This window comes from Pyrgilauda ruficollis, unplaced genomic scaffold (assembly GCF_017590135.1).
Source record: "Pyrgilauda ruficollis isolate IOZ18807 unplaced genomic scaffold, ASM1759013v1 scaffold35, whole genome shotgun sequence".
Classification (NCBI taxonomy): domain Eukaryota; kingdom Metazoa; phylum Chordata; class Aves; order Passeriformes; family Passeridae; genus Pyrgilauda; species Pyrgilauda ruficollis.
The window spans coordinates 1727596-1755029 of record NW_024524934.1 but is presented as its reverse complement, the minus strand read 5'-3'; the positions used below and the strand labels follow the sequence as shown (position 1 = coordinate 1755029).

General features: G+C 39.4%; 1 protein-coding gene across 2 annotated transcripts; it reads left to right on the top strand.

Moving 5' to 3' along the window:
- ECI2 (enoyl-CoA delta isomerase 2) lies at window positions 1-27353 on the top strand. 2 transcript variants are annotated; one of them, XM_041475420.1, is made up of 11 exons: window positions 3-148; window positions 11251-11440; window positions 15204-15366; window positions 16715-16813; window positions 18541-18732; window positions 19543-19612; window positions 20979-21081; window positions 22657-22777; window positions 24890-24979; window positions 25840-25983; window positions 26804-27353. In XM_041475420.1, exons 3-11 carry the CDS (start codon window positions 15244-15246, stop codon window positions 26957-26959), a joined length of 1098 nt encoding a protein of 365 aa, XP_041331354.1. In that variant the 5' UTR covers window positions 3-148; window positions 11251-11440; window positions 15204-15243; the 3' UTR covers window positions 26960-27353. The 2 variants fall into 2 exon arrangements, with proteins under 2 accessions (XP_041331353.1, XP_041331354.1); XM_041475419.1 differs by lacking the exon at window positions 11251-11440 and having other exon boundaries at window positions 1-148.
- Window positions 27354-27434: the final 81 nt, after the last annotated feature.

Here is a 27434-nt window from a genome sequence, read left to right as displayed (position 1 = left end):
CCCTCTCCGCGGCCATGGAGGCGGTGATCCATGCCCGGGGTGGGGTTTGCTGTCTCCTCCCCCTCCCGCCTTCCTTTCCCCTGGTTATGGCGTCCCCGGCCCTGACCTTCGTCCGGAGGCTGTGCTGGCGGCTGCCCTGCGGGACGAGGTGGGTGCCGATCGCTCCGGGGCTGGCCGGCGGGGCCCCTCACGGGGCGGCGGGCGCGGGGTGTCCGTGGCGGGGCTGGGCAGCCCCAGCTGCCTCCCGGCGGGGCTCGGCGTGCCCGGCGGTGCTGCCCTGCCCGTGCCGCTGCGTGAGCCCCGGCCTCAGTGCACCGGGCCGGGCGCCGCTCTCATCCCAAAAACGGGGGAAATCGCTTTCTCCTAAAGTTGGGGGACCCCTCCGGCCGTACCGACCACCTTTAAGTGTTTGAACACAGCGTGGAAGTGGGAAATCTGTGTTTGATGCTTTCCTGAGGCGAATATTTCACCACCAGAAAAATTGTTGGTTAGGCTGAGGGTGCGGTATCCGAAACCGTACTGAAATGTGTAAAAAATGTGTAAAAAGAGTGTGTGTGTTTGGGCCTTTTCTTGCTTTCTGTATTTTATTTTACCAGTCCCAAAGATCATGTAATTATAAATGGTTTGGGTTAGAAGCAACCTTAAAGTTAATCTAATTCCAACTCTCCTGCCAGGGACAGGGACACCCTCCACTGGACCAGGTTACTCAGACCCCATCCAGCCTGGCCTTGACAGAACCAAGCTTAATTGTGTGTCCAGCTAATTAGGGCGCCTTGCTAAGACTGTTCTGGCTTTCCACATAATCCGGCAGTATCTTCTACACCTTTATTTATTACATGTTGCCTTTAAGCTGTTTCCAAATAAAGTGTCACGTGCAGGAGCGTGCACTGCAGTGCAGCAGCTTCAGAGTTAGCTGGACAGTGGAAAGCAGAAGGGATGGCTTGAGTTGCAATTATACTTGGAATTGTGTGATATACATTTTTATTGAAAATGGCTATATTGGAAATTCCACTATGAAGTTCCTTGTATATGAATAAGAATCACAAAGCATGCCAATTCATGGAATTTCCTCTTCCAATCAAAAATACCTTAATACTCAAGAAAAAGCATGGTATGTTAAGTATACTTGGTAAACAAGTTCCTAAATACAGTAGCGAAGCAGACATTGTCATACCAATAGATTTAAAGATGTGTGATACTCTGATTGGTAACAACATTCCGGTTTGACTGTTATAATGCACACTTTCATACATGAAATGCTTTTACTCCAGTATCCAAGTATGTCTGTTAGGCATGAGCACATTTTAACCAGAAGACTGTAAGACATTTATGCATTAAATTGTAATTTTTTTCACTCAAACCTTTGTAAGAACTTATTTGAAGTAAGTACATGAACATCATAAAACAGGAAGAAACAAAGATAATTGTATGACTTCTGCCCTCATTTCAGAAAAAGAACTCTCTGGGCAAGCTAAATAATACTAATTTAATGTCGCTAAGTTACAGTGAGAGTGAGGGAAAGCAGTTCTAAATTGGAAAAACACATAAAAGACTGGCCTGCTGATCATCATTAGGCTGGTGGAGTCATACGTATTTGAAATGGCAAGATTCTATCTGAGATAGCAGTTCATAAATCAGTATTAGTAATGGGTTCATGTTTTTAGTATTTAATCAGATATAAAAAAGAAAAATAGTACACTTTTTAGAGCACCTGAAAGGTGAGCCTTATTTTCTGTCTTGGTAGTATGCGAGCAGAATTTTATCAAAAACACTGGCAACATTGCTGTGCCAGTGAATTTAGGAAGCATTTTTTGCAATCTAAACTTGGAAAAAAGACTCATATCCTTGGAAGACTGAAAGAGAAAGACTTGTACAAATATAAAGGAAAAATGCTGGAATTACTCTTACTTTATTTTGGTTTGTTTGTTTTTCCGAGCAAGACATTCATAATTCTTTCAGACATGGTACTGTGGGTTCCACAGTTCTTGTGCTGCGCTGTTGCAATTTATAATATTTCAAGTTTAGATTCATCTGAGGGGGGGGGGGATGCTGACACGAATGCACATTCAGAAGAGTTTTGCTGGGGCTGTATGCATTTGACAATCTTTGCACTCAGATCTTTGAGGTTGGGGCCCCACAGCACCAGTGCTGTGAAGCCATATCTGCACTTAGGGCAGGTCAGACCAGTGGGCACCAAATGCTTGCTGCTGGGAAACCTCCATCTGTGCTATCTTTCTTTTGGGGATTTCCTTTGCGCTAGTTGTAGTGCGATCCCAGCGCTGAATGCCTGTCAGTGGCTGAGGGACATCTCCCAGTTTTATGTAGTTTAAAAGGGATCTGACTTGTATGTGCCAAGCACAACCTGGGGCAGTGGAGTTGGCAGCAGTGCAGAGACTTTCTCCAATAACGCTCTCCTGGTCAAACCCAGGCAGTAACATAGTCACACCCAAACTTCCCAGTGTGTTCCTTGGTATTCCAGCAACTTTAAAGGAGGTCAGATCTTGTTGAAGACCAATTTCCCATGAGGTATTTTATTTCCCAGAAAAGCCTTTTCCACAGGAGCACTATTAAATGCTGATCTTTAAGTAAAGTGGATTGAAAGCCAGTTATTTTTCTCCTACCCTGTTGGCTTCTCCTTGCTTCTGTAGCCTTGTTGGTCTCTCCCTGTGCCTGCAATACTTCCTTCTCACAGTGAATCTCCACTACACTATCTGGTTTTCAGCTTGGGAGGCAACAGTCTTAAGAGTTCAAGTTCACTTCCATCTGTCTCTTGAGCAGCATTCCAAATCTCTTCTTGGCATCCGCTTATCATCTCATGACAAAACATCTGGATGCTTACAGCCCACCCACATGGCAGGAGTTCAGGTGTTCCACCACAATGCACAACAGTCCTTATTCAGTCTCTGCAGCCTTTTTGTACTTCTGCCTGGGAGTTTATTCATCCTGCTCCCTGAATTGCTTACTCTTTACTTGGTAGTGCAGTTGAACTTGTTGGTCATTGTTTCAAGCACCTTTTAATAGATTTATGGCAAAACAGGACATTGTAACCCTTCCATCTTTTCCTTTCCCTGTCTCTGACTGCAGACCTACAGACCCACAGGAAAGAGCTATGGCTCTTTTCCGCCTTGCTTCCCACTAAGCCAGTGGGATATAAAGTCCTGGGTCTTTAGGGTCCAGAGGCTTTGCTTTGCCATGAAACTGCTCTTATAAGAAAGTTGCTCCACTGACGGCAGAGGAAGAACTGATCTCTTGCACTGACACTATTTCTTGTTTCATCAAATGATTGCGCTCAGGAGCCTCCTTCTTAGGAGCAGTTCAGTATTCCAGGTCATTCCCTGAAAAAGCTTCTTGATTGCTGTTAATGATGTATCACCTGCATCACAGGTTTTTGTTTGCTTCTTTTTAATATGTGAGGAGCATGTAAATACATTTTTCCACTGTTACAGACATGCAATAAAGTTTCCTGCATTTGAGGAGAACTGTGGATGCCAGTACACCCAGAGGACATGTAAGCCTTGCCTTGTGGAAACATCTTTGAGGCTACTGCCATCCTGGAGGTGACCAGTAAGTCTGGTCCCCTTTTCTGTTCTGTTTCTTTTTTCCGGGTTTGACCATGAGAACCTAATTGACCTCAGAGAGAGTCTGCCTTGTATCCCTGGTAGGAAATGTCTAGTCCTTTCTGTCAATCCTATTCAGATAGTTGTGCTTAGGTATGGATGTAGCCATGATATTATGAAAAATCCTTTGCTGGGATTTTTCCTCTCCTGAGAAGCTGAGGAGCCTCAGGAGAGAAATGTAAACAATTACTATCTGCTGCTGTGGAATGCAACAGGTGCATCCATGATTGGTCCATGTGGATTGTTTTCCATTGATGACCAATCACAGCCACCTGTGCCAAGGCTGTGAGCAGTCACAGGATTTTGTTATTCTATTCTGTTCTATTCTTGTTGAGCCTTCTGATCTCTCTGTTCTTTAGTATAGTCTTAATGTAGCATTTTAATATAATATTTAACATAATAAATCAGCCTTCTGAAATGGAGTCAAGCCTCGTGTCGCCACACGCGGAGAGTCCGCAACATATGGACATACAAATTTTAGGAGCTTTGTTCTGATATTCTCATACTGGCTGAGCAAAAAGGGCACTATTGCCTCTTCACCCCCTTTCCCCCACACCAGGTCCTATTTCTGTATTGTAGCAGCTTTCCTTTTCTTTTGTAATGTCTGCTGACATCCCTAATCCAACTCCCTTTGCAAGGAGGAAGACTGGATTTTTGCAGTGTTGCTATCAAGCAATAAATCAGACTATATCCTTAAAAACCCTGTTTGAAAACACTCCTGAGTCTCCTGGGGGTCTGTACGAAAACCTCCGGTGCTGGCAGTAGAAGTTGCTTTTATGCCTGAAACTTTTCCCCAGATGTAGGCGAGTGGGGTCTTGTTTCCCTCCTGATCTCAGCGAGGTGGAGGCAGCAGATGTCCTGCAGTCTCCCAAAGACCTGCCTGCCAACTTCCCCTCTCACTAGCAGTTCAGTGGGAATGCATCCTGGCTCACTGACATGGGAAATGTGTCCACATGCAAGGGTTGTGTCTTAGCCAGAAAATACAGACCCTGATCCTACACCAGGAAAGCCCTGTGGAGTATGTTTTTTACTCCCTGATACTGTCTTACACAGGCTCATGCATTTTGGTTTCTGACTCCCTGGAGTTGTGCCTCTTGGTGCTGTATTTCAGGCTGCACTACTGCACCTTGCTCAGCTCTTTGCTATTCCTTATCAACGAACATCTTTTTCTGTGACAGATTTCCATTTATCAGCTCTCCTTGGCTTGTGCTGGATTCTGTAGTGCTCAGGTACTCTGCTCTGCTCCTCCTGCTTAAGATAACCATGCTTATCTTTGCAAACTTCCTTTTGGTAGCTTAGATCTGTAGTTATAGTTGGTGTTTGTGATCTGAGTTATGTGGGTTACAGACCCTTGCCTGGCTACCAGAAAAGGAAGCAAAGAATATATCTGCCTTGATTTTAAACCTATTTTTTTCCCTAAGCTTAGTCTTTTCTGTCTTGGTGCAAGTCAATAGAAAGTTTAGAGAGCTCATCATACTTTTCTTACCTTTCAAGTAGAAATTTTTTTTTTGTTTGTTTTATATATTAAAGAAACCACCTTCTTTCATTTCTTGAAACCTTGTGCCATTTGACTTTTGCAGTAAGTTTTTGCGAAATACTGGTAAAATCAGCTTCCCCTAGCATTTTAAGATAACTTTGAGTCTTTCAGAAAGTTTCTTCATACCACCAATGGATCTTGAATTTCTCTTTTTCTTTAAGGGCCAGGTTTCTGAAACATAGCCATTGAAATAAACTAATCCACTGTGTTTTGAATATTGGGTTTAAACTAGTCAAAGGAATGAATAACAAAATGAACAACTAAATCTCTTAATGGGAGACTTTCTCTGCAAATACTTAAGATGTAGTAACCCCTGCAATTAACATGTTTGCTCATGTTGGTTTACCAACACAACTTAAAAGACAAAAGGTAGTGGTGAGATGATTGGATAATTTTCTAGAAAAGTGTCTTAGTAAACTTCTGTCCTTATGTAAGCACAATCTTAAACTATTTTGAATGGAAATACACACAGCAGTTAAAATCGACAAAATGTAACCCAGAGCAGCAAGCTGTATGTAGTTGAGCTAAATTTCACAGTTCTTAGCTAATATCAAACCAAGGTGTCTGGAAATCTTGAGGATGGATTGTTGTGGAACACAGCTTTTTGAACAATCCCGGTTCTCTGGGACTCTCTTCATGTGTGAGATGCTCTGTCTTTGTGGTTCTTTTCTCATCTCTTTCCAGTATGACCATGATTCTTATACCATGGAACAAAGGACTGGATGCAGTAATCCAGGTGTGGCCTCACCAGTGTTGAGTGGAAGAGATTCCGTTCTTAATTATGTATAAAACTAATTTATTCAGGATTAGAAATACTGTGTTGTATGGATTCTTTGCTGATTCTTTGGCCCTCCAAAGAGGCAGCTATTGTTTTTCTGGTATGGTGTTCTGATAATATGTTTTCTGGCATAAGGTCTGGTGTAAAGGTATTTAGCTTATAGAATGGCCAACAATTCTTGAATAAATTGGTCCTTATAAGCTAACCATTAAACAGGGTAAATTTTAAATTTCAAATATGCTGTCATTTCATACCATGATGCACATGCTTGTAAAATTCTTACGGCTTCAAACTTGTCAGTATAGTCAGCCTGTTTCTGAAACAAAAGAGTCTGTTTAGTTTTGTGTTGATTTTCTTAATTGCCACTACAAAGCCAGATGAAACACCCTTTTATTCAGAGGAAGAACTTCCAAGTTATATGGATTGTCCATCTTTTTCCCAGATCAATAACTCTTCATGCTCTCTACAATGATAGCAGAAGCCAGTTTGACTCTGCATATGTTACATCCCCACTTAGAACTGGCACAATTCAATACAGTCCTCTGACCTCTTTCTTGGGAGCTGCTGCTTTAGGTGCAGCCTTCTAAATGCTATAATTTAAGCTTTTTACACTGTCTTAGTAAGACATGACATGAAGTCCCTTGGTATGTGTGTAATTTCCATTTCAGATTATCTGATTTTTGTTGAATAAATTGCCCCAGGTCTTTAAAGACAACCTGTTGGTCTGTTTGATTGTGGGTGCTGGAAATACTGACAAAACCAAGAACAGTGTGCTACTTTGTGTTTAGACCTAAAGTGTTTAATTCTAAGCTGTCTGAAAGAGATCTAGATTTGAGCAGGATAAGCCATTGGCAAATGCTGCTTTGTTACTGTTTTGTTCAGTATTCTTTTTGTCCACCCTTATTGTATCTAGGTGTCATGGATTCAGGAGAGAAAGTAAGCTTCAGACAAAATTTTTGTTTCACTGATTCAGCTGCACTGTGAGGAGTGTCAGTGGGTGTTCTGATGTGGGTGGAAGCTGCAGGAGCTGGTTGTATCCTTGTCAAGAAACCTACCTGTGTTGGCCATAAGCCATTAATATTGAAGTATACATTTTCTTGCTCTCCATACAGCCAACAAGATTTGTCCCTGCAAGTCAAATCAAAATCACATTATCCTTTCTCCATTGACTTTGAGTATTTGTTTATAACTTTTTGTTAAGTCATCTTAGATAATGATGTGTAAGGAATGTATTTGAGTTTGCTGCTCTCCAAATGCTGCAATAAACTCTCAGTGATTCTCAGCAAATGTCACATGTATGAGTATTACAGCTCTATTTTTTTTTTGCTAACGTTCTTATTTTTAACTTTGAAGTGTGTTTCTGTCTGTAAATCTTCCTGCTTTTAGAGATGTCTTACATGGACTGAGCATATACAGGAGGTTCTCTCATGATTTTGTCATTCATCAGTCAACTTAAGTCTGCTGGAAAGAGAGAGAGAGTTCTTGTGGAGATTTCAGGAGATGATCCTAGTGTCCCTCCCAGCAGCTGTGGTGAGGGCATAAATAAAATAAAATAAAACTGTGCATGTATAGAGCACAAAGATCAGATCACTTCATATCTCAGTGAATGGTAATCTAGAGCCATCATTCTTAGCTATTCTGTAATATTGAAAAAGAAACTATCAAGCACAGCTGAGTTGCTTGCACTAAACAACAGTGATTCAGCACTTCAATTTGCCAACAGACACATAATTATCCTCTAGTTTTTATATGTCAAAACAGTGTAGGAGTGTAAAATAATAAAAGCTGATAAGGATTTATACACCAAACTTGTGTTTAGAACAACTCTTGAAACATTTTAATATAAACGGGAAAATAATTTGGCTTACATTTCTTTCTGTTTGTTAAAGTAGCAGTAAGTAAATTGTTTTTAGAATATGTGAACTGATGTTTTCTACTAGTAAAATATATTGGAAATATGAGAACACTAGAAACATTCTTATTGCCTAAGAGCAATAAATTTTGGTTACTCTGTAACTAAATATAGTTATGTGATATAGTGGGGTACTACCAGGGACTATGCTGGTCGAACAGGAAGGGATAGTTGTTTCCTTATATCTTGAGGATTTTTTAGGAAGACTGGAGTTCTGTGTACTGAGTCATCAACTCCTTCGTAGTATTGCCATGGTTAATAAAACTTGGTATTTCCCCAAATGAACCAAATGCACTGATTTTTAGACAATAACTTTGATGCTGATAAGACCCCATGGATGGAACAGAGACTGTGAGCACATGTGAAAGAACTCTGAGCAAATGGAAGAGCATTGTAACCAGCAACTATTAAGCTAATTTATTAAATGCTTTTAACAAATTTGTTCTAAGATGCTGTGGTCAGATCTGTTGTTATCTCAACCCTTTGTGCCCCACATAGGGCATCAAAAGGGACTGTTGTTGTTTAACCCCAACTGGAGTACCATGTAGCCACTCTCTCACCACCTCCCTTCTCCTAGTGTTTATTCCACATTTCCCAGTATAAGAGAAGATACTTGAAAGGACAGACCTAGAAATAAAAACCTGGAGCAAGTTACCTTTATTAGTGAAAAAATTGTCAAACTGACGTTTCTTTTAATATTATACACAACTCCTGTTTGTAAGAAAATCTGTCTATGCAACTTAAAGGAAGAGTGCTTTGCAGCCAAAAGTCTAACAGCAGCAGCAGGCATCATTGATTTGATAGGCACACATGATAAAGTAAATCAGTAGCAAGAAAAGAAAAAAAAATCTGAAAAGAGTATATGGTGAGAGATGTGTATAGTTAAATGATCTGAATTTCTTTGGGAACAGCCTGTAATAAGATGGCATAAACAAAGAAGGGTTTGCTTTTCTTCTACAGCCAGAAGAAACTACAAAGGATTTATCTGTAGATTTACCATCTACACTCTCCATAGCTCTCCTTTATTTTTCAACAGCAAAAGAGCAATGAATGTTCCAAACATGCCATAGGATCTCAGTTTGCTTTAGCATTTTCAGTGTCTCTTTTTTCCAGCTCAGGTCTAGGTAGCTTGTATGGGGAGAATAACTGGAGACGTGTGGCAGAAATGAGCCCTCTCCACTTTAAGCAGTATGGGGAAAGCTCTGATATTGCTGTATAAGTGCTTGGGCTATGTAAAAAATTTATGAGTCCTTAATGTTACATTATTATCTGTTTGGTTTCAGTAGAATATAACGAATGGCATGATGAATGATAACTTGGGGAACCTGCAGATTAAAATTTTCTAATCATTTTTATGTTAACAGCATAGACAATAGCTTTCTCTTGTCAGCAAAATAAAGTGAAGTACAACCTTAAATTTACTGTGTGCAGAAAATACTGCAAGTGAATATGGAAAATTATAAATATTATTTTCCTGGTTACCAAGGAAGTGTGGTGCTGCTAATGCTTTGCTCATTGTCATAATTATTTGGTATTTAAACTTTCTTTTTAAAAATCTTGCTGGAGATTCTGATACGAAGGCTTGGTGGGGGAATGAGAGAAGTTGGTGTGTCAGGTCAACTTAAGTAATTCTTTTTCAGATGGTTCACTCATTTTCTCATGGTTACAGTTTAAATACAGGTTTCTATTTCCCTCACACTCCTCGTTTCCTAACAGTTGCTACAATTGCCAGTGGTGACAAGCTTTCCCAGCAGCTCTGCTCCTGCGCCCCGTGATGTAGCTGAACTAATGATCCAAAGTTGCTATTCCATCTCCAGATCCCTATTCCCTTCCAGGGAGAAAAATCAGGAAAATTTTAATGGAGGATCAGAGTGAGAGAAGTGCTGCTGAAAGAAGGGGAATGAAGCCTGAAACTGGTTGGAGTGGTACTGTCCAGGCACCAGCAGGCAAGGAGTGCCCCAGTGACCTTGGCAGGGAGCACGTGTGGTTCCTCGCTGTGGGTGGACGTGTCCCCGCAGCAGGACAGGGAGCAAGGAGGTCTGATTTGGTTGCTCTCCTCCTGTGTGACTGCACAGCAATCTCTAAGAGCAGCACTTGCTGGTGCTGGGGCAGGTGAAGCTCTTGGGATAGGTTTTAGGCTCCTGAAGCTTGTAGCAAAATTGGAGGTCTGGCTGGCACCTGCAAATCAAGTGTAAGTTGGGCTGGGAAATGTGTGTTGTCTCTTCTTTATAGGGATTCAGGAGAGGCATGCAATCAGAAGCTTGTTTTAGGTTATAACCAAACATTGAGCACCATGAGGTTTGTGGGAATTTATTGCTTTGTGTCATAACTAAAAAAAAAACAACAAAACAAAAACAGCAAAACCCAACCATATAACTCTTTAAACAGCACCAGCAAACCAGTATTTCATGTAATTTTCTCTTGAGATGGAAAGAACATGAGCAGAAACAGTGCCACTTTATGGTGCTGCAGAACTGTGTTGTGAAATGGCAAGAGGTGGTTACCATGCCCTTCGCTGTTCTGCATGAGGAAAGTGTGGAAAGAGCAATGGAAAAAAATGACAGCACCTTGAGATCATGGCAAAGAAGGGATGTTGTACACATGATCTGAAGTATTGCATGCAATGGACAAAAGATGTTGCAGGTTTCGTGCAAGTGATAGTTTAATGTGCTTCTTGCTTCTGTCTAACACTTCCTGTTCTTTTTCTTGCTTCTCTCCCTGAAGCTACTTAGAATAATGTAAAATGAGTGTTTTCCATTTCTGTCAGGAGTTTTAAACCCATGTGTATCTAGCAGCACCCGCTGCTTTTAATCCTAATAGGATTTTTATCGGCTTTTCTATGTGCTTTATTTCCCCAGGATCTACTAATGTTTAAAAGAAAACTTGTACTAAGTAAATGGAAGATAGATTTCAGGTATATCCATCCCTTTTTTCTGCTAAGTGTGTCTGATGTTTCCTGTGCAGGGAGATCTTTTGACTTCTGTTTAATCTTTATGAGGAAACTGCTGTGTTGCTTTAAAAGTTAGTATGTGAGCAGTCAGTATTTTACAAAATGTTGGCATTTTTAGTTCTCCAAAGTCCTTATGCAAGGGACAGAACTACACAGAAGTGAGAGGCCTGCCTTTAACAGGCTTTGCAGTCTTTTTGTGAATAATATAAACAGTGAAAAATTACTTTCAGTGTAACTGCAGTCCTAAATTTAAGAGACATTTGAATGTTTATTGCAATAAGGGACATTTAAGTGAGCAGGTAGAGTGAATAGGATGAATGATGAGCCTCCAAGGTGTCCTGAATGACTGAATGGCAGCAAAGAGATGTCTGAACCAAGGGAATAATACAAAAATGGTTGTCAACCTGCATGTTTCAGGTTCAGACAGTGATGCCCAGGATTTATTTCTTTTTTCAGAGTGTACAACTTGCGAAGTCCCCAGTGACTGGTCTTGCAGGAGAGCACAGGCGTTTGTCATGGACTCTGACTGCACTGCCAAGTTGTGACTCATCCTGCTTCTGTCTCTCTGGTGGGAGCTGGCTTTTTACCCAGCTGGGGGAGGTTGCCCAGCCCTCACCACTCTTCTCTGGGTGTCTCTACAGTGAAGGTAATTTGTAGCAGTGGGGCAGTGGCTGCTAACTAGGCTCTGGGTGCAGGACAATAAACAGGAAGCTTTGTGAAGGAGATTATTTCACTTTGTTGCAGTGAGTAGATGAGAAATACAGAAGGGTTTTTGGTTGTCTTTCGTAGACTTCGTTTTCTGCTTGGATTAAAAGCCTGTATGTCAGGTTCCAGGCTCTGTGCCTGCCTTGAATGGCTCCCACAAAGTCTTGTGTGGCAGCTGAAGTGGGGCATGGGTTTGCTCAGTGAGTGACTAGGAAGGACTCAGTGTCACAGCAAGGGAGCAGCAGATGGAGAGAGCAAGCTGTTGCACACGGTAGTGCAGCAGCCTCTCCTGTTCCTCTGTCCTTGGGACTGTGGCATGGCAGCACTGTGCAGTGACAGAGGGGGCAGTGCTGCTGTGCATGCTGAGAGGTGTCATCTCACTCTGTGTGATCTGCTTGGGATTGAGGGGCTTTCTTACTTCTTGCTGTTTGTGTGTGCCTCTGAAGAATGAAGTCCTGCCCAAGAGGAATTAATTGTGAAATAAATTGATTTTTCCTTTGTGTTTTCATCCTTTGTTGTTATTTTAATAGAGAAATCATAGTAATCAGCTTAGCCTTAGTGTGTTGAGAATTGATAAACGTCTCTGATGTGTAAGAAATGTCTGTAGAGATTAGAAGGCAGAAGGAATGGGGTTAATCATCAATGTCCTGCAGAGAACTGAGCTACAAGCAGCAAGGGAGAATGAAAGATAAAAGGCCTTTTCTTTTAACAAACTTTAATAAACACCTAGGTTGTACAATTTCCTATTACAAATCAGTAGATATGGAGGAAAAGAAGAGTGAAAGATGAAGTATTTGAAGTGGATAGATAACAATTTTACCCAAACATTTAACTAAGAAGCAAAAAGTGAATATAACCAAACAGCAAAGTTCCTCTGAGCCTGGACTTACTGAAAAATCATTCCACTTTTCCCCAGCCAAACTTTTTTGATTCACCTAACTGTTTTCTCATCATCTTCTGACTTCTCTACTTTGCATCCTTAATAAGGAAGAGAACTGTGACCCGCTAAATGCAAAGAAACTCAAACCAAAGCAACCTTAACCATAAATATGTGTATTCATACCTTCAGACCAGCTGCTATGGCATCCTCCTCTCCCCAGCTGCTCATCCGCAACATTTTTTAATTTATGATCATTATCAAACTGTATATAAAAGAGATTCTTAAAGCCTTTTTATGATACTGACCACAGCCAGGCTGGAGTGAAATCCCGATTGTCAAACATGGTGTAAAGCCAAATCTCCATTTTTAAATACCGGATCTATCCCAGTCACTTCCTAGACTGACAAGAAAATTTGTAGCAGATACACAGGTCATCTTGGGGACAGTAGCAGTCCAGTAATTCCAAAGATGGCTAGCAAAATTGAAGGAAAAAAGAGCCAAACCAAAACAAACAACTACTCTTCCAGCACTCTCATTTTTTCTTCCTGTTAATGTGGCTTTTCAAACACGTTTGGGAATAAGAACTGAAAGCGTCATGTTCTGGGACTCCAGGACAGACTAATGAGAGAGATGCAGTGTTAAAAATCTTGTGTCTGTATCCATTTAGGTGCACTTTTTCCTGTTGAAGGTGGTTTTTTTGATGCTGGAAACAGAGTCCACAAGTTGGCTAAGTAACCTCCTGGCTGTTTAAAGGATGAACTTGTTAAACTCTGGTAGAGTCTTCTGAACACACCAGCTTGAATGTTGGTTACAGTGAGAGTTGTTTACCCCGTGTTTGTCTGGGTGCACTGCTATCTCAATACAGGCTTACAGCTGATCAGTTTAAGTAAAAGGACTTTCTGTTCCTGCAGCCTTTTCTGATAGCTTGTTCTGTTTTGTATTGTTCAGATAGGTTTCTTGCTACTGGCACAAGGCTTTGAAGCAAATTTTGAAATTATTTTACTTTGAAAGAAGTTCTGTGTAAAAGAAAAAATATTTTTCCATGTCTGTCATTCAAACTTGGTATTTCCAAAATATCAGAACTTTGATTTTATTAACAAAGAGGGGCTGTAATAGACATAAAAGCAGTAGGTCTTACAAATATTTTTGCAAGACATCATCTAGCTACATAAATTTAAAGAGGAATAAAATTAATGGGGAACAGTTTCACATTCTTCATGCTTTCTGTCTGCAACTTTTAGGTTTTCAGCAGAAAATAAATTTTCTTTAGGAAATAAGAGCAATGAAGATATTTTTGAGGTAGGCAGTAGAACTTCTTTTACATTCTCATTAGATGTGTATAAAAAGGCAGAATTTCCATGACTTTTAAATTATTGTCCTGGAACTGAAATATTAATATTACATTGATTAACCATTCTGTCAGTCTCCATTTGAGATATTCATTAGTTTTTCAAATGAGACTGATTATAAAGTCTATCATATATGATGTTCTAACATGGCAGGTGTGTCTGTAAGTTAGAATAGGGAAAGTTGGGCCTTTTATGTTATTACTGGAATAGAGAAGAAAGGTTCATACATAAGCTGCAAATATTTTAAAAACAGTAAAAATGCTTAATGTACATTGCAATTTAACAAAAAAAAAAAAAAAAAAAAAGCTGTGACAACATGCTTTTGCCCTCTTGAAATAAATCAAAGTTGTAAGACTTCTTGGCTTTTGAGTCCAAACTTTACTGAAGTAAACCTGCTTTTATGAAGTATTATAGAATTGGGTTAGGTTTGCTATTTGGGGGAGGTTTTGATGGAACTGCCTTTTTCTGGTGGGAAGTTGTTCTTCCAGAATATTTTGACTTCCTTTCTTTTTCTCAAGTGTCTACAAGTTGGTTTACTTACAATCCTTTTCCAAAGTACATATTGAAATGAGTCTTCACTTGTGCTGCCTTGAAAGGAGAACCAGACTTTCAAATTCAAATGTTTCTAGCTAGAAGCACACACACTTGAAAAGATCACGAAGAGCAGGCAGGCTGCATACTCATCTTAATTAATGGACGTATAAAGCTGCTAATCATAGAACCATTTAGGTTGGAAAGGACCTTTGAGATCATCAAGTCCATTAACCCAGTACTGCTAAGTCCGCTACTAAACCATGTCAGCAGATGCCACATAGACACATCTTTTAAATACCTCCTGGCATGGTGGCTCCACCACTTCCCTGGGCAACCTCTTCCAATGCCTCACCACCCATCTGGATATTAGGAGGATTTTCTTTGCCAATCTAAACTTGATGCTGTTGCAACTTGAAGCTGTTCCCTCTCATCCTGTCAGATGTTACTTTTGAGAAGACACCAAGCTACACTCCCACCCAGCTACACCTCCCTTCTAGGCAGTTGAGAGTGACAGGGTCCCTCTGAGCATCCTTTCCTCCAGGCTAAAAAATCCCAGCTCCCTCAGTTGTTCCTCATAGGATTTGTGCCCCAGACCCCTTGTTTGCTTTGTTCCCTTCTTTGGACACATTCCAGCACCAAAATGTCTGTCTTGTAGTGAAGGGCCCAGAACTGAATGCATTATTCAAGGTGCTGAGCACAAGGGAATGAGATTTAAATAATAAAAATTAATACTTTCCAAAGGTTAATTATATCACAGCAAAAGCAAACTTCTAAAGCAGCTTTCTTGTGATTTTTAATATCTTTCTTATTGTTGTTTTGATTAGTGTTATATGTAATGTTTCATGTTTACTTTAAATGTCTTAAAAAGCAGTGTATTTGTTTCTCCTCTAGTCTTTCACAAAAATCAAGTAATGGGGTTTTTTTTCCCCACTTACTCCCAGGCCAACACAAGCTGTTTGCGTTCCAGCGATTCATCTGCACATGACTGCAGCCACCATGCAGGTCAGCCAGAAGGACTTCCAGAAGGCTCAAGAACAGCTGAAGCTTTTGAAAAAAGATCCTGGGAATGAAGCTAAGTTGAAACTCTATGGCCTGTTTAAACAGGTAGGCATGACTTGACTTATTTTGTTTGGTAAGGAGCATTTATAACCTGAGGGGATGGGCCTGTAAAATTTCTTTCAAATACTGGCTGTACAAATGTATTGTGTGTTAACAGGCTCTTCATTTTATGTGCTCAGATTGTGTTCCTGAAATGTCAGCCCCTTAAAACCTAAATTCTGAGGGAAACCAAACCTGTTTTTTCATGCTTTCAGTAGAACCTTTATTCAAAGAAATAGAGCAAAATTACATCCATTGTGTGATGCCTTCCATATAGTAATATTGATTCAGCTTTGGAAAATGGTTTATGCCTAGTTAAAAAAGAGTAGGCTGAATGCTTCCTCTTAAATTTCTTGTATCTACAGTCATCTGGGCATATCATATAATGGTGTTGACATTTGAAAGTTGATTTCTGAGGTTTTTTCCACTTTTTTTTTTAGTATGGTCATTGTAGATTTTGTGTGGGGCTTTTTGTTTGTTTATTTTCAATTCAAGGAAATGTTCCTCCACAGTTCAAGTGAAGGTTATTTTCTACCACATCATGAAAGGAGACCTTTGCAGAAATAACTTTATGCCCATAGCAGGGCTTGTATTGGTATTTAGTGAAGTATTTGTGGATCAGGATTGACTGCAGGGTCAGTACAGGCTGGGGCTTATGTTGAGGAAGGCAATCAATAAGTCATTTAAAAAGCCTTAAAGACAGCTGATGGTTTCAGGTAGCTTTATTGATTAATAATAGTGAGCTCATAAATGCCTTCCTTCCTGCCTGCCTTCCTTCCTGCCTGCCTTCCTTCCTGCCTCCCTCCCTCCCTTCCCTCCTTCCTTCCCTCCCTCTCTGTTTCTTGCTTTTTCCTGCCTCACACTTGAAATATTTCTTTCCAATAGTTTATTTTTCTTCAGGAAAACTAATCATAGAATACTTCAGGGTAGCTCAGACTCTTGCAGTTCAGCTGGTCCAATGCCCTTGCTCATAGCAGGGCCAACTTTGAAGTAAGATCCAAATTAACAGTTCCTATTCAAAGGTCTCTTCACACAGGTAACAAGTCTTTAACTTTCTTTATAAGTATAAAATTTTCACAGTTTTTCCAGCAGGAGAACTTAACATGCATGGGGGTTTTGGAAACCAGTCTCTCATATTGGTTAGGTGCTTCTAGAAGCCCAATACAATATTAGAAATAGCAGACACTGAAAACCTCACGTTATGTGAACTGTCAAAATATTGTCCAACTTTCTCTCTCAGAGTTGAATTCTGTATCCTGATCAGATAAGTATTCAGAACAGTCATCATCTTTTCTACCAAATCATCTGAACTTTAATCAAAGGTTTAAATAAGTTTGTTTCTTTCTCTTTTCAGGCTACTGAAGGTCCCTGCAATGCTCCAAAACCAGGTATGCTGGACTTCGTCAAGAAAGCCAAGTGGGATGCATGGAACTCTCTTGGCAATTTGTCTCAGGTGACAAAAGTCATAATTTCACTTACATACTTTGTAGATTACTCTACCTTGAAGTGCCTGGTCTTTAAGTGAGTGGATGATGACTAAAAATATTACATGCTAGGTGAGCATCTCTGCTTCAGCCATCAAAATGTTTCCTACTGTATTCCTCAATCACTTCACTGCTTCAGTGTTTGGAGATTTTTTTTTTCAGTGTGTAAGCCTAGTTCTACATTATTACTGTCAGCTTGTATCTGTGTAAGAGATCTTAGGTGGTGACTTCAAATGAGAATAGTGGTTTTTTGCATTATGCAATTCTGCTCTGCTCTTTAAGAAAGATGGATTGAGCTTCTGGTTCTTACAACAAAACACAAATCTCTGCATTCAGCATATTCATAACTTTGCCATTTTAAAAAGTCAGTCTCTTATGCTGTTGACTAAAAGACTAGAAAAAATTGGTGTATTGAGAGCCTGTCTTCATTCTTTTTTTCTCAATATATCTTGATATTTTTGGTAACTTTCATAACCTTTAGAGAAGTCAAGTGAAGCAAGCAGGGAGAATAAAGATGCAGAGATACATAAGCATTCCTTTTTCATGCAGGCTTTAGTAAGTCTGACTACATAAAGCTGCCATGGTTTCCTCAGCTGCTATTAAATGAAGGAAGCAAGCTTTTCAAATCAACTGTGTCAGTGCTGCATTAGGCCTGCTGCTCAGTAGTAGTTGCTGAGCTCGGTCAAAAAAATTCTTTAATGTAGAGGAGGAGTTTTGTATTTTTCTTTTTTTAAAAAAAAAACAACAAACAAACAAAAAACCAACAAAAAAACCAAAACATGGTTGCATAATCCCATGAATATAAGATATTGCTCTTCTTTGGGTTTTTTGGGGTGCATTTTGATCTTTTGTTTAGTTTAAGGTTTTAGGGTTATTTTTGAGATGGCCCTGCAGCTTTTAGGAGTAGTCAAGAAATACTTAAGGAAAAGAATTGGCTTCTCAGTTAGAGTAGACAGACAATTTCATGTGCTACTCATTATGGATTATAGAACTGTTCAAAGTATGTTATCTTTTCAAGCCAATAAGTTGTAACAACCAAGTACTTAAAATTCTTCAAAATTGCTGCTTACTTTAGAGATAGGGAGACAGGATTCTTTAGGTTTCTGTGTGTCATGTTAGTGCTAAATGAAAACTATTGTCTTCAAGCAGTTTTAAAATGCCAGAAGATCCATTTCAGTGGTCTTATGTTCAGCCACACATATTCTAAATTAAAAACTCTTGTTAGAGAAATGTCTGACTGGAAAGCAGAAACAAAGGATCCATAGAAATGTGTAAATGCTGGGAATATGGCAAAGGTCTCTCTGGTAATCTTAATCATGGATGGGAGCACTCTTCCAGCAAAATAAATGTCATCATCCCAGCATCTGTGCACTTTTATTTTGTGACTCTATTGCTGCTGCTGTTAAGGTGACCTGAAGCATGTTCTGCAGTGCTCAAATACAACATGTTCCCCTCCTCTCCCCCTGTAACTGGAATATGTTATAATGGAGATTCTAATTTTCTTTTGTCCTGAAGCAGTCACCTTCCCCTCCCCTCCACCCAGGTACCCATTTTATTAGTACTGTAACTGATTTCAATTTTAGCTTTTCATAATCTTGTGTGTGTTGCTTTCTCCTTACTTTTTAAGATTTTTTTCCTCTTTTTTTCTCCTTTGTTTTTTCTTCCCTATTTTTAAATTTCTTTTCTTTTATTGCAGGATGATGCCAGACAGAAATATGCTGAACTTGTTTCAAGCCTAGTCTCTGCAGAATCTGCTAGCCAGAAGGAAAAGGCTTCTCCAGAAGAGGGCAGACACGATGGCTATGAAACATTAATAGTTACTACCAAAAACAATATCACAAAGATAATGTTTAACCGACCTGATAGGAAAAATGCCATCAACCATCAGGTAAAGAAGTGAACTTGGGAGGATTAATGATTTTGTTCTTTCTGAAGAAGCTACTTTAGTCTTTAAAGGGTCCTTACTACGGGTTCAACAGAACTGACTGAAGCACCGCGGTCTGACCTTTGTGAGGGATCCAACAACAACCTAAGGAATAAATATCCAGTACAAAATTAAATAATTCAGCTAAAATTTTACAAATTAGGCTTTTCTAGGTCTCTTGATTTCAAACTTAATATAGGATTATGGTCTAGATTAAATTAAGATAGCAAACTGCAGGAAGACTGGCCTGTGTTTTGGATGCAAGATTTGACTGCCATGTTGAGTACAACAAAGCGTTTGTGCAGCCTTTGGCTCAGTGCTGCTGCATGTATGTGTAGGTGATCTTCTGTTTCCCACAGTTATCTCCATGAGTAAGTCCATCATGTTGGAAGCATCACCACCATCCTGGTTCACAACTGCAGAGATACAAGAGCAGGGACTTCACCCCATTGCTGCTGATTCTTTAGTGTGTTATTTTGTCCCCTTAAAATGCTGTATGGAAATTGGCTTTTTCCTGTCAGTGCTTGTTTTTCCAAAGGACCTTACTTTGTCCTTTAGATTTGCACTGCAAGTTTTCAGTATTGCAAGTGTGTGTCTTCATGGTCTGAAGTACTTCACATGTAATACCAAACTTTCTGTGCATGACAAATTTTTCAGTAGTTAAAAGGATTATAGCTAATCTATCTCTTGAGTTCCTTTTTGTCAGTGTCAATCTCATTTTTACGTTCTTGTGCAGCATCACATTTGTACTTTGTTGATTTTCCTTTTATGCAGATGTACAGAGAAATCATCAAAGCACTTGAAGAAGCTGGAAAAAATGATTCCACCATAGCAGTTATTACTGGTATGTTTTATATTATACCAGGGTACAGTACTGACATGAAATACCTACCTGTGTTTAGACTAAGGTAAAATTAAGTGAGGAAATCCTTTCCTCTGTTAATGACCAAAGGTTTTCCAAAGTGTTTTGGCGAATTTTCTTTAAGCTGATGTTTTAAATTCTCAAGCGAGCTTGTTGTTACATCAAAACATCTTTCTCACCTGAGAAGATGGATATGGAATACTCCTAAAGGCCTTACTACTTTCGAGTTGCTGCCTGTCTAGCCCATCCTCATTGCAGAAAAGTGTCTTTTTAGGAAATTAGCCAAAACTTGAGTTTTGGCTGGCAGCTAAGTAGTGTGAATTCAAGGTGAATTTGGGCTAGAACCTGTTTACTCTGAGGTAATTCCTTGCAAATTCTTCTCTGCTGTCTGTTTTACCAACACCTGGTTCCCATTTCCAGGATGCTGGATTTCCTTTCTGTAGCAATGACTGTGCACCACAGCCCTTACAAGACAAGATTCCCACAACTGAAGCTGCAAAGTCTAACACATTATATAGCTGTGAGTCAACAGCAAACACCTCTGCAAAACCTTTCTGTTCCTTTGCACACAGTGAATAAGAGCACTGCAGTGTAAAGTAGGTCCCATCCTGTGAATGTCCTCATGAAATATAGGGTGATTTAGGAAATTGAGTCATGCAGTAGTCAGCTTTTAAATGCTTCTTGGTTTTTTTTGGTGGTGCCTCAAATTGACTTACACATTGAATACCAGCTTATCTGTTTCTTACTGAAGAATCCATCTTCCAGTACAGTGATGTCAATGCAGTGCTGTCAATCTTATCCTTAGACTGCTGTGCCTTTTTCTAAATAGATCATAAAAATGTGAAACTCTATCATATATTAAAAAGGTTATTCTGCCTCATTTTGATTTCTGCATCAGTTTGAAGGTGGGTGAAGGGAGATGCATCAACTTACATTTCCATTGTCGTGTTTAAAAAAAAAGTTTCTCACATCTAACTGTTTGAATGGTTGGAAATTGACAGAAAAAAATCCCTAAGGAAGTGTGCAGGCAAAGAAATAAAGTATTTTTTCCATCTGACAGTTACAGAAAAAAAGAAAAAAATTAATTTTTCTCATCAAATATTTCACAGCTAGCATTCTTTGGCTTTTACTGATTTGTTTTTTTCAACAAATTGACTGTCAAAACATATGTTTAAACCCTAGATGTCCTTTAAGATCTATTGTATATATTTTGAGAAAATCCCTCTAATTACTTAATGTTATTAGACACTCGGGATGAAATTCTTTTGTAAATGTGATAAATGAAAGCTTCTCTTCTCTTTCCTACTCAGAAACCATTGGTGCATTTACTCCTATGTGTTCTCTGCAGGAAATGGAGACTACTACAGTAGTGGAAATGATCTGAATAATTTCACTAATGTCCAGCCTGGTGAAATGGAGAAGATGGCAAAAGATGGAGCAGTATTACTCAAGTAGAACATCTCTGTTTCATGTGTACATAAGTTGCTGTAATGGGAAAAATATAATTTGTAGGCATTGTTAGAAAACAAGAGCAGAGACCCTGATTCATCTATTTAGGTGACTCTGTCTAAGGGCTCACCATGTTCATAAACACAAAGATTGTGTGGGAGGAAGTGGTATTAGTTGTATGAAATAGATAGATTAATATTAGAAGTCTTTTTAAGTACAGTGATGCTAAAGACTTGATTTCCTTGTTTAGTCCCCAAAGTACATACAGGTAAAATGACAAAAAGATTGTTTTAACTGTATATGAAAAATATGTGGGGTTTTTCATATCCAGCAGTGTCTACACTAGCAGGAAATGCCAAAAGACCTTCACTGGCAGACTTCTTTGAACAAAGACAGGTGTGATGAGCTTGTTCAAAATTGCCCAGTAATTCTGGGGTCTTGGTTCTGCCTTTAAGTTTTAATTTACCTGTTAAATGAATTTATTTTCTAAGGCCAAGTAGATCCGGGATATCATCTCACATAAGGGTCTGGGGGTTTTTTCCCCTTACTTAGGCAGATTTTGTCTTCTCTTTGACTTCTGTATGTGATAATTGCATCTGAGAGATGCTTGCAAATTGGATTGTTTCCTTAGGCAATTGCAGTTGGTGAAAAAGCAAAAATACGCAGAAAATCAGTGGTTTTGGTTTATGTTTTAAAGATGAACTGCAAGTAAAGTACTCAATTTTGCAGCTTTTACTTGGGTGAGCTGTCTGTGGGTCACAGTTGCCCCTCAAAGTGATAATGATGCAGTGTGAGCCTGTTGTGAAGGTGTTATACTCAGTGGCATCGGCGAATGTTCCAGCCTGTGGTGTTTTGTAGGGTGTTCAGCACAATGCAGGGTCTCGTGTGCTTTATGGTCTTTAACCTTGCTCTTGTGAGAAGCCTGTGTTTGTTGGGCTGTTACTGTTACACAGGCACAGTGCTTCACTGCAACCAATGCACAGAGATGCCAGAGAAATGGAGTTTTTACAACACTGTTCTCTTTTGGAAAATGTTTCATTTTGAGAATGCATTTTGCACCTCTTGGATGGACAAGCAGCTGTCAACTGAAACAAAATGCTGTTTCTCAAATGTGTGCAGAAGAGCACTAGGGAATTCTGTGTTGAGATAGCATCACAGTGTTGGTGCCTGTTGGGGCCCCACTGCAGAGCAGAGTCTGTGAAGGGAATTGCTATCCCATGGGTGGAGTTGGGATGGATGCGTTAGACAGAGGGCTCTTGTCAATGCGCTGTATTAGCAATTGTAGCTGAAGAAGAAAACACTCCTATAACTTGATCACAGGAACTAGGAAAGCTCTGCTGGCATGTATATGTTTGATTCTTAGTTGCTAAGGAAATGCAGCTGTTTCAAATAGTTCTTATTATGTCAGAATTTATTTCTGAAGGGCTCAAAACCCATACATTGCACAGTTTCCATCTAGCTCATGGGTTCTGTTATGCGGTGTCTAATTACATGTTTTGCAATTTGTTTATATTGGATGAAAAACACTTGAGGTGTGTCTCTTACATCTTGCATCTTCTGTTTTCCCTTCTCTCTAGAGACTTTGTGGGTCATTTTATCGATTTTCCTAAACCACTGATTGCAGTGGTAAATGGCCCAGCTATTGGAATCTGTGTAACAGTGCTTGCTTTGTGTGACGTTGTCTATGCTTCTGACAGAGTAAGTATATTGCATGGCCTATCCCAAGACAGTCTTAAAGCCTCTTTCTTTTTTAATAGTATTAAATACTATTTGATTTGGGGTAATCTGAAAGAAAAGAACGCTTCAGAAAAGTCTGAAGGCTTTGTATATCACATCAAGGAACAGCTACCTATATTAATAACCAGCACAGGGGCGCATCAGCCAGTGGTTAACATGGATGGAATTTCCCATGCTGTAGTTATGCTTATCAAGTTACTGACTCCAGCTTAGAGGCTCTTTTCTAAGAGCCCCTCTTCTAAGCTGGTGTGAAATTATGTTTGTAAGGCCCCTTTTAGGTGTGAAAGGGGGAACAACAGTTTGTTATGGAATGGAAGTTCAGGAACTGGCTGAAGTAATTGATTACAGATCACTGATGACTGTGGCCCTCCTGACATATGCTTGTATAATGTGCATGATTTATTCAGTCAATTATTGCCCATAGATCTCTTTTTTTACTAGAAAAATGTTGGCTTCTCCCTCTTTTGCCCCTCTCATCTGATCTTTTTTTGCTACAGGGTGAACCTATTTTTCCTTGTTTCTCAGTTTAAAGAACAGTCTATATTCATCCTCCCTTGGAATAACCTTAGCTCTCTGCATGATTATATCAGTGTACTTAGCCTATTAAATATATCTCAGTTTTACCTTTTCCATTTTTTGAGCTAACAGCTGCCATTTGTTCAGCTTTTCCTCATGTGGCCTGCAGTCACATTCCTCAGGACTCCTTCCAATTGCTCTGAGTCTGTTTAAGCATAGTGGTACAAGCCGGACACATCACTCCAACTTGTGTCTTACTGATGTGAAATGGAGCAGAAGAACTTCTCCACATTCTGCAGGCTGTATTTCTCATTTGACATCCCACTGTGTTATTTGATTTACATACTTGTGATCTGATCTAACACCTGGATCCCTTACTGCAGAGTTGCCACTAAAACCATTTTCCCTATTGTATATCACATGCTACATACCAAGTTATTCCCAACAGACTTTAACTTGTCCATCAGTAGTATCTATTTGCTCATACCTCTCAATTTTATAAAGACTGTTTGGAAGTCTAGTCACTTGCCCTCAACATATCATCTCCTTATAGCCATGAGTTAGTATAGATTTAGTTGAAGTTTAATCCAAATACACATGAAATGTCTTGTCCTGTTAATATTATCCTTCTTTCTTGAATGGCTTGAATTTCATACTTTAACTTCCTTTATTTTGTATATATAATCATTGATAAACGCATCTTATTTTTGCCTTGTGTTTTTTTCTAAATGTCTGCATGATTATATTAGTTGCATACTTATTATCTGACATAGTTTTCACTTTCTGTATATTTGTGTTTAAAGTCCATGGCAAGCTCATTATTTAGAGTCTGCTAGTACCTTCCTACCTGCACTGGGACAGCTTTTGCTTGAACCCTTGGTAAGAGTTCTTGGGGGATTTCTATAGGATTTAACCTAGCCTTTCACTTAGATTATCCTTTGTGACAATTTTCCTATTACCTTCAAGTTTATTGAAGCCTTCCCAAAGTTGATTGTTCTCTGTTCTAAGAGATTGTTCACTGTTCAGTTCTAACTTGTAATTATGGTATTATTTTGTATGACTCCTTGCTGCATTTCTGGCACAGGCTCTTTTTTAGATTTGCTTAACATTTGGTGAAAAAAGATTCAGTGACTTGGATTTTTCAGGAGAAGAATAAACTTGGTATGCCTTCAGAGGGGCAAAAGTGCTTTTTGCCTCATAAGTTATTTGGAATATGTATTTAATAACATTTAAGGCAAATGTGCATGAACATCCTTTCTGTAAAGAATTTGCACTTAACCATTAGTTTCTTTAAGTGCTGTATTCAATTAATGTAACCTCATGAATAGGGTTGTTGGATGTGGAAATGGAGTTATACAAAGTTGGCTCTGGGGTGCATTGAGAGGACGAAGCAGTGTTACCAGATGGTATTTGAAGGCTGTTATGGCAATAGTTCAGCTGTGTTTGGTGAACTCTGTCTCAGTAGAAGATTTAAAATGAAAATGAAGTCCTAGTACTTCAATTCCATGCTCTGATCTAAGGTTTCCTTTATTTTGTTCTCTTTTTTTTTTTTTCCAGGCTACGTTTCACAGCCCATTTAGTCAACTTGGGCAGAGCCCAGAAGGATGTTCCTCTTACCTGTTTCCAAAAATTATGGGCTTAGCCAAGGTAAGAATATCTGCACCGCCTGTGGGAGCATCTGACCTTTGTGTGTTGGTATCCTCTCACCATGTCAGCAAGTGTGGTCTTCTGTCCATACTCTTAATTTCTCTGTCTATTCTAGAAATAAGGAAACTATAGGGAAAAAAAAAAAAAAAAAAAAAACCAACCAAGGAACAAAAACCTGAAAAATGAAGAGACAGCAGAATCTTTTTCTTTTTTTTTTTTTCTCAGAACAGCATAAAGCCTTTTTGCTTCTTTTGCTATCCCACAGAAAAAAAGTCTGGGTAGTTTTAAATACTTATCTTATATTTCATGCATTAATATAATGTATTTTTTTGAGCAGGGTTTAAATCTATAAAGAGCAGAGCAAGTGCTTCATAGCCATCCAAGTACCAAGAGTAGTCTGTTCAGTGAGACACAGCCTGCCAGTACATGTTCTAGAAATCTTGGAATCACTGCAGAAGTGAACAAACACATTTATGATGAGGTAATTTCAGATTGCAACCTTGGAGCTCTGCTCAAAAAGACATGTACAGTCCTAGTGAACAGTAGGAACTGTAGGCCAGTCCCTAGTGATGAAGCCCAGGGGTTGATTCTGGGTGTGAAACTTGCTTAACCTCTTCCTTATGGCCTGGATGATGGGACTGAATAAGGCCAGCTCAAGCAGGGCCTTTGAAGTAGACAGTATCTGGAGGTTCCTTAATAATTACAATAATAATAATCATCATCTATTCTGTGTTCTTTTCAGAGGGCAGATATTAACAAGCAAGAGAGTAAAATGAATGTGATGTGGAAGCATGCAGCTTCTCTGTCAGATAACTCAAGTCTTGTGTCTTGTTGAATCACACTTTATTTTTTTTATATAGGCAAGTGAGATGTTGCTTTTCAATAAAAAGCTGACTGCAGCAGAAGCCTGTGCCCAGGGACTTGTGACTGAAGTCTTCCCTGACAGGAGTTTTCAGAAGGAAGTTTGGGCGAGATTAGAAGCTTATGCAAGCCTCCCCAAAAATGTCAGTATTTTAAATTTTCCTCCACCTTGTAAGCCTGTAGCATTCCCAATCCTTCTGCCAAACCTATCCTGTCACTTGGTTTCACTTCATCCTGAATCAAACTAATGAGGCTCAATATATTGTCCTTCAAGCACAGATCTGTCCCTCTGCTGCTGGGAATCATATCCTTCTTTTCTACTTTGTCTGCATCTAAGACAGAGCACTGTCCACAGAGATGCAGTGGCTGGAAAGCCTTGCAAATTATCTGATTCATCTATCTGTGCAGTGCCTCTGTGTGTGCTTTGGGTGGCTTCTTTTAAGTTTTTATTTTGGCAGTAGTTTATATTTAAGAATTTTACCACTGGTTCTGCAATATTATTATAGTGTGTGCATTCTGAGTATTCAAGATGACGCTGAGTGGCTTTAATTTTTGCTGAACTCAGTGTTCCTGCTGCCTAGTTTAGGATTTGCAAGACTACTGAAGTCATGGTGGTCTTGTGTTTCCTTGGACAGGAGGAGACAGCTGTGCCAGCTGCTGATAAAGTGGGTGGCATTTGACAGTGCAGACAGTTGAATGGGTTGTTTCTTTTGCCCATCTACCCTGATTATGAGCATTTAGGATACTGCTGGTTTGCTTCTTAGGAGCCTTCTCCACCTTATTAGCAGTCTGGGGAATTAAATGAAAAAAGTACTTCTAGCAAAAAGGTTGACTAAAAGCTGAGAGATTGATGCTAATGCAGTTGGGTTAGGATTCCAGTGTGGGTTTTGTATTATTTCCTGAAGCACTAAAGTATAGAAAAGAAAACTTGCCTTCCTAATTTTCCTTCTCTTTCTCCTCCAGTCCTTGGCAGTGTCCAAGCAGCTGTTACGAAGTATGGAGAAGGAGAAGCTCCATGCAGTGAACAGTAGAGAGTGTGAAGTGCTGACGGAGAGGTGGTTGTCTGATGAATGTGTAAATGCTATTGCCAGCTTCTTCCAGAAGAAATCAAAACTCTGACCTTCACCAGTAGAGTAATTCACCATCTGGCAGTAGCCTAATCTGCCCTCATCATTAATAAACTTCCTCTTCAAATAGTAATTCTTATACCTTTTTATGTGGTGTATCTGTGTTCTGAGTACTAGGTTAAACCTGGTTCCCAAAATTAATACACTGTTATGTGCCTTGGATCCATTATGGATGTTTAGGTTGGGGAAAGTGCTTCATTATTCTGTAGCCATCAGTGATGTTTCTGAATAATACTAAAGCAGATTGTCTTCTAAAGGAAGCAAGAGATTCTATAGCACTCTGTTTTGATAGCTCTTCAATAAATATCTTATGAATTATTCTTTTTATTTGTCTGGGGGAAAGGAAATACTGTATTAATGAAAAAATAAACGAAAATATTTAATTACTCTTGTGGTGATTCTTATTCTTTCTGTGAAACATCCTGAGTGAGAGGGCAAGTAGTTCCTGGGAGCCTTGTTAATGTAAT

Excerpts from the sequence above, each read along its gene's own strand:
- ECI2 (XM_041475419.1), top strand. The coding sequence starts at position 15 with ATGGAGGCGGTGATCCATGCCCGGGGTGGGGTTTGCTGTCTCCTCCCC. Across the intron at positions 15,367-16,714 it reads TCTATGGCCTGTTTAAACAG|GCTACTGAAGGTCCCTGCAA; the intron begins GTAGGCATGACT and ends TTCTCTTTTCAG. Across the intron at positions 19,613-20,978 it reads CACCATAGCAGTTATTACTG|GAAATGGAGACTACTACAGT; the intron begins GTATGTTTTATA and ends TGTTCTCTGCAG.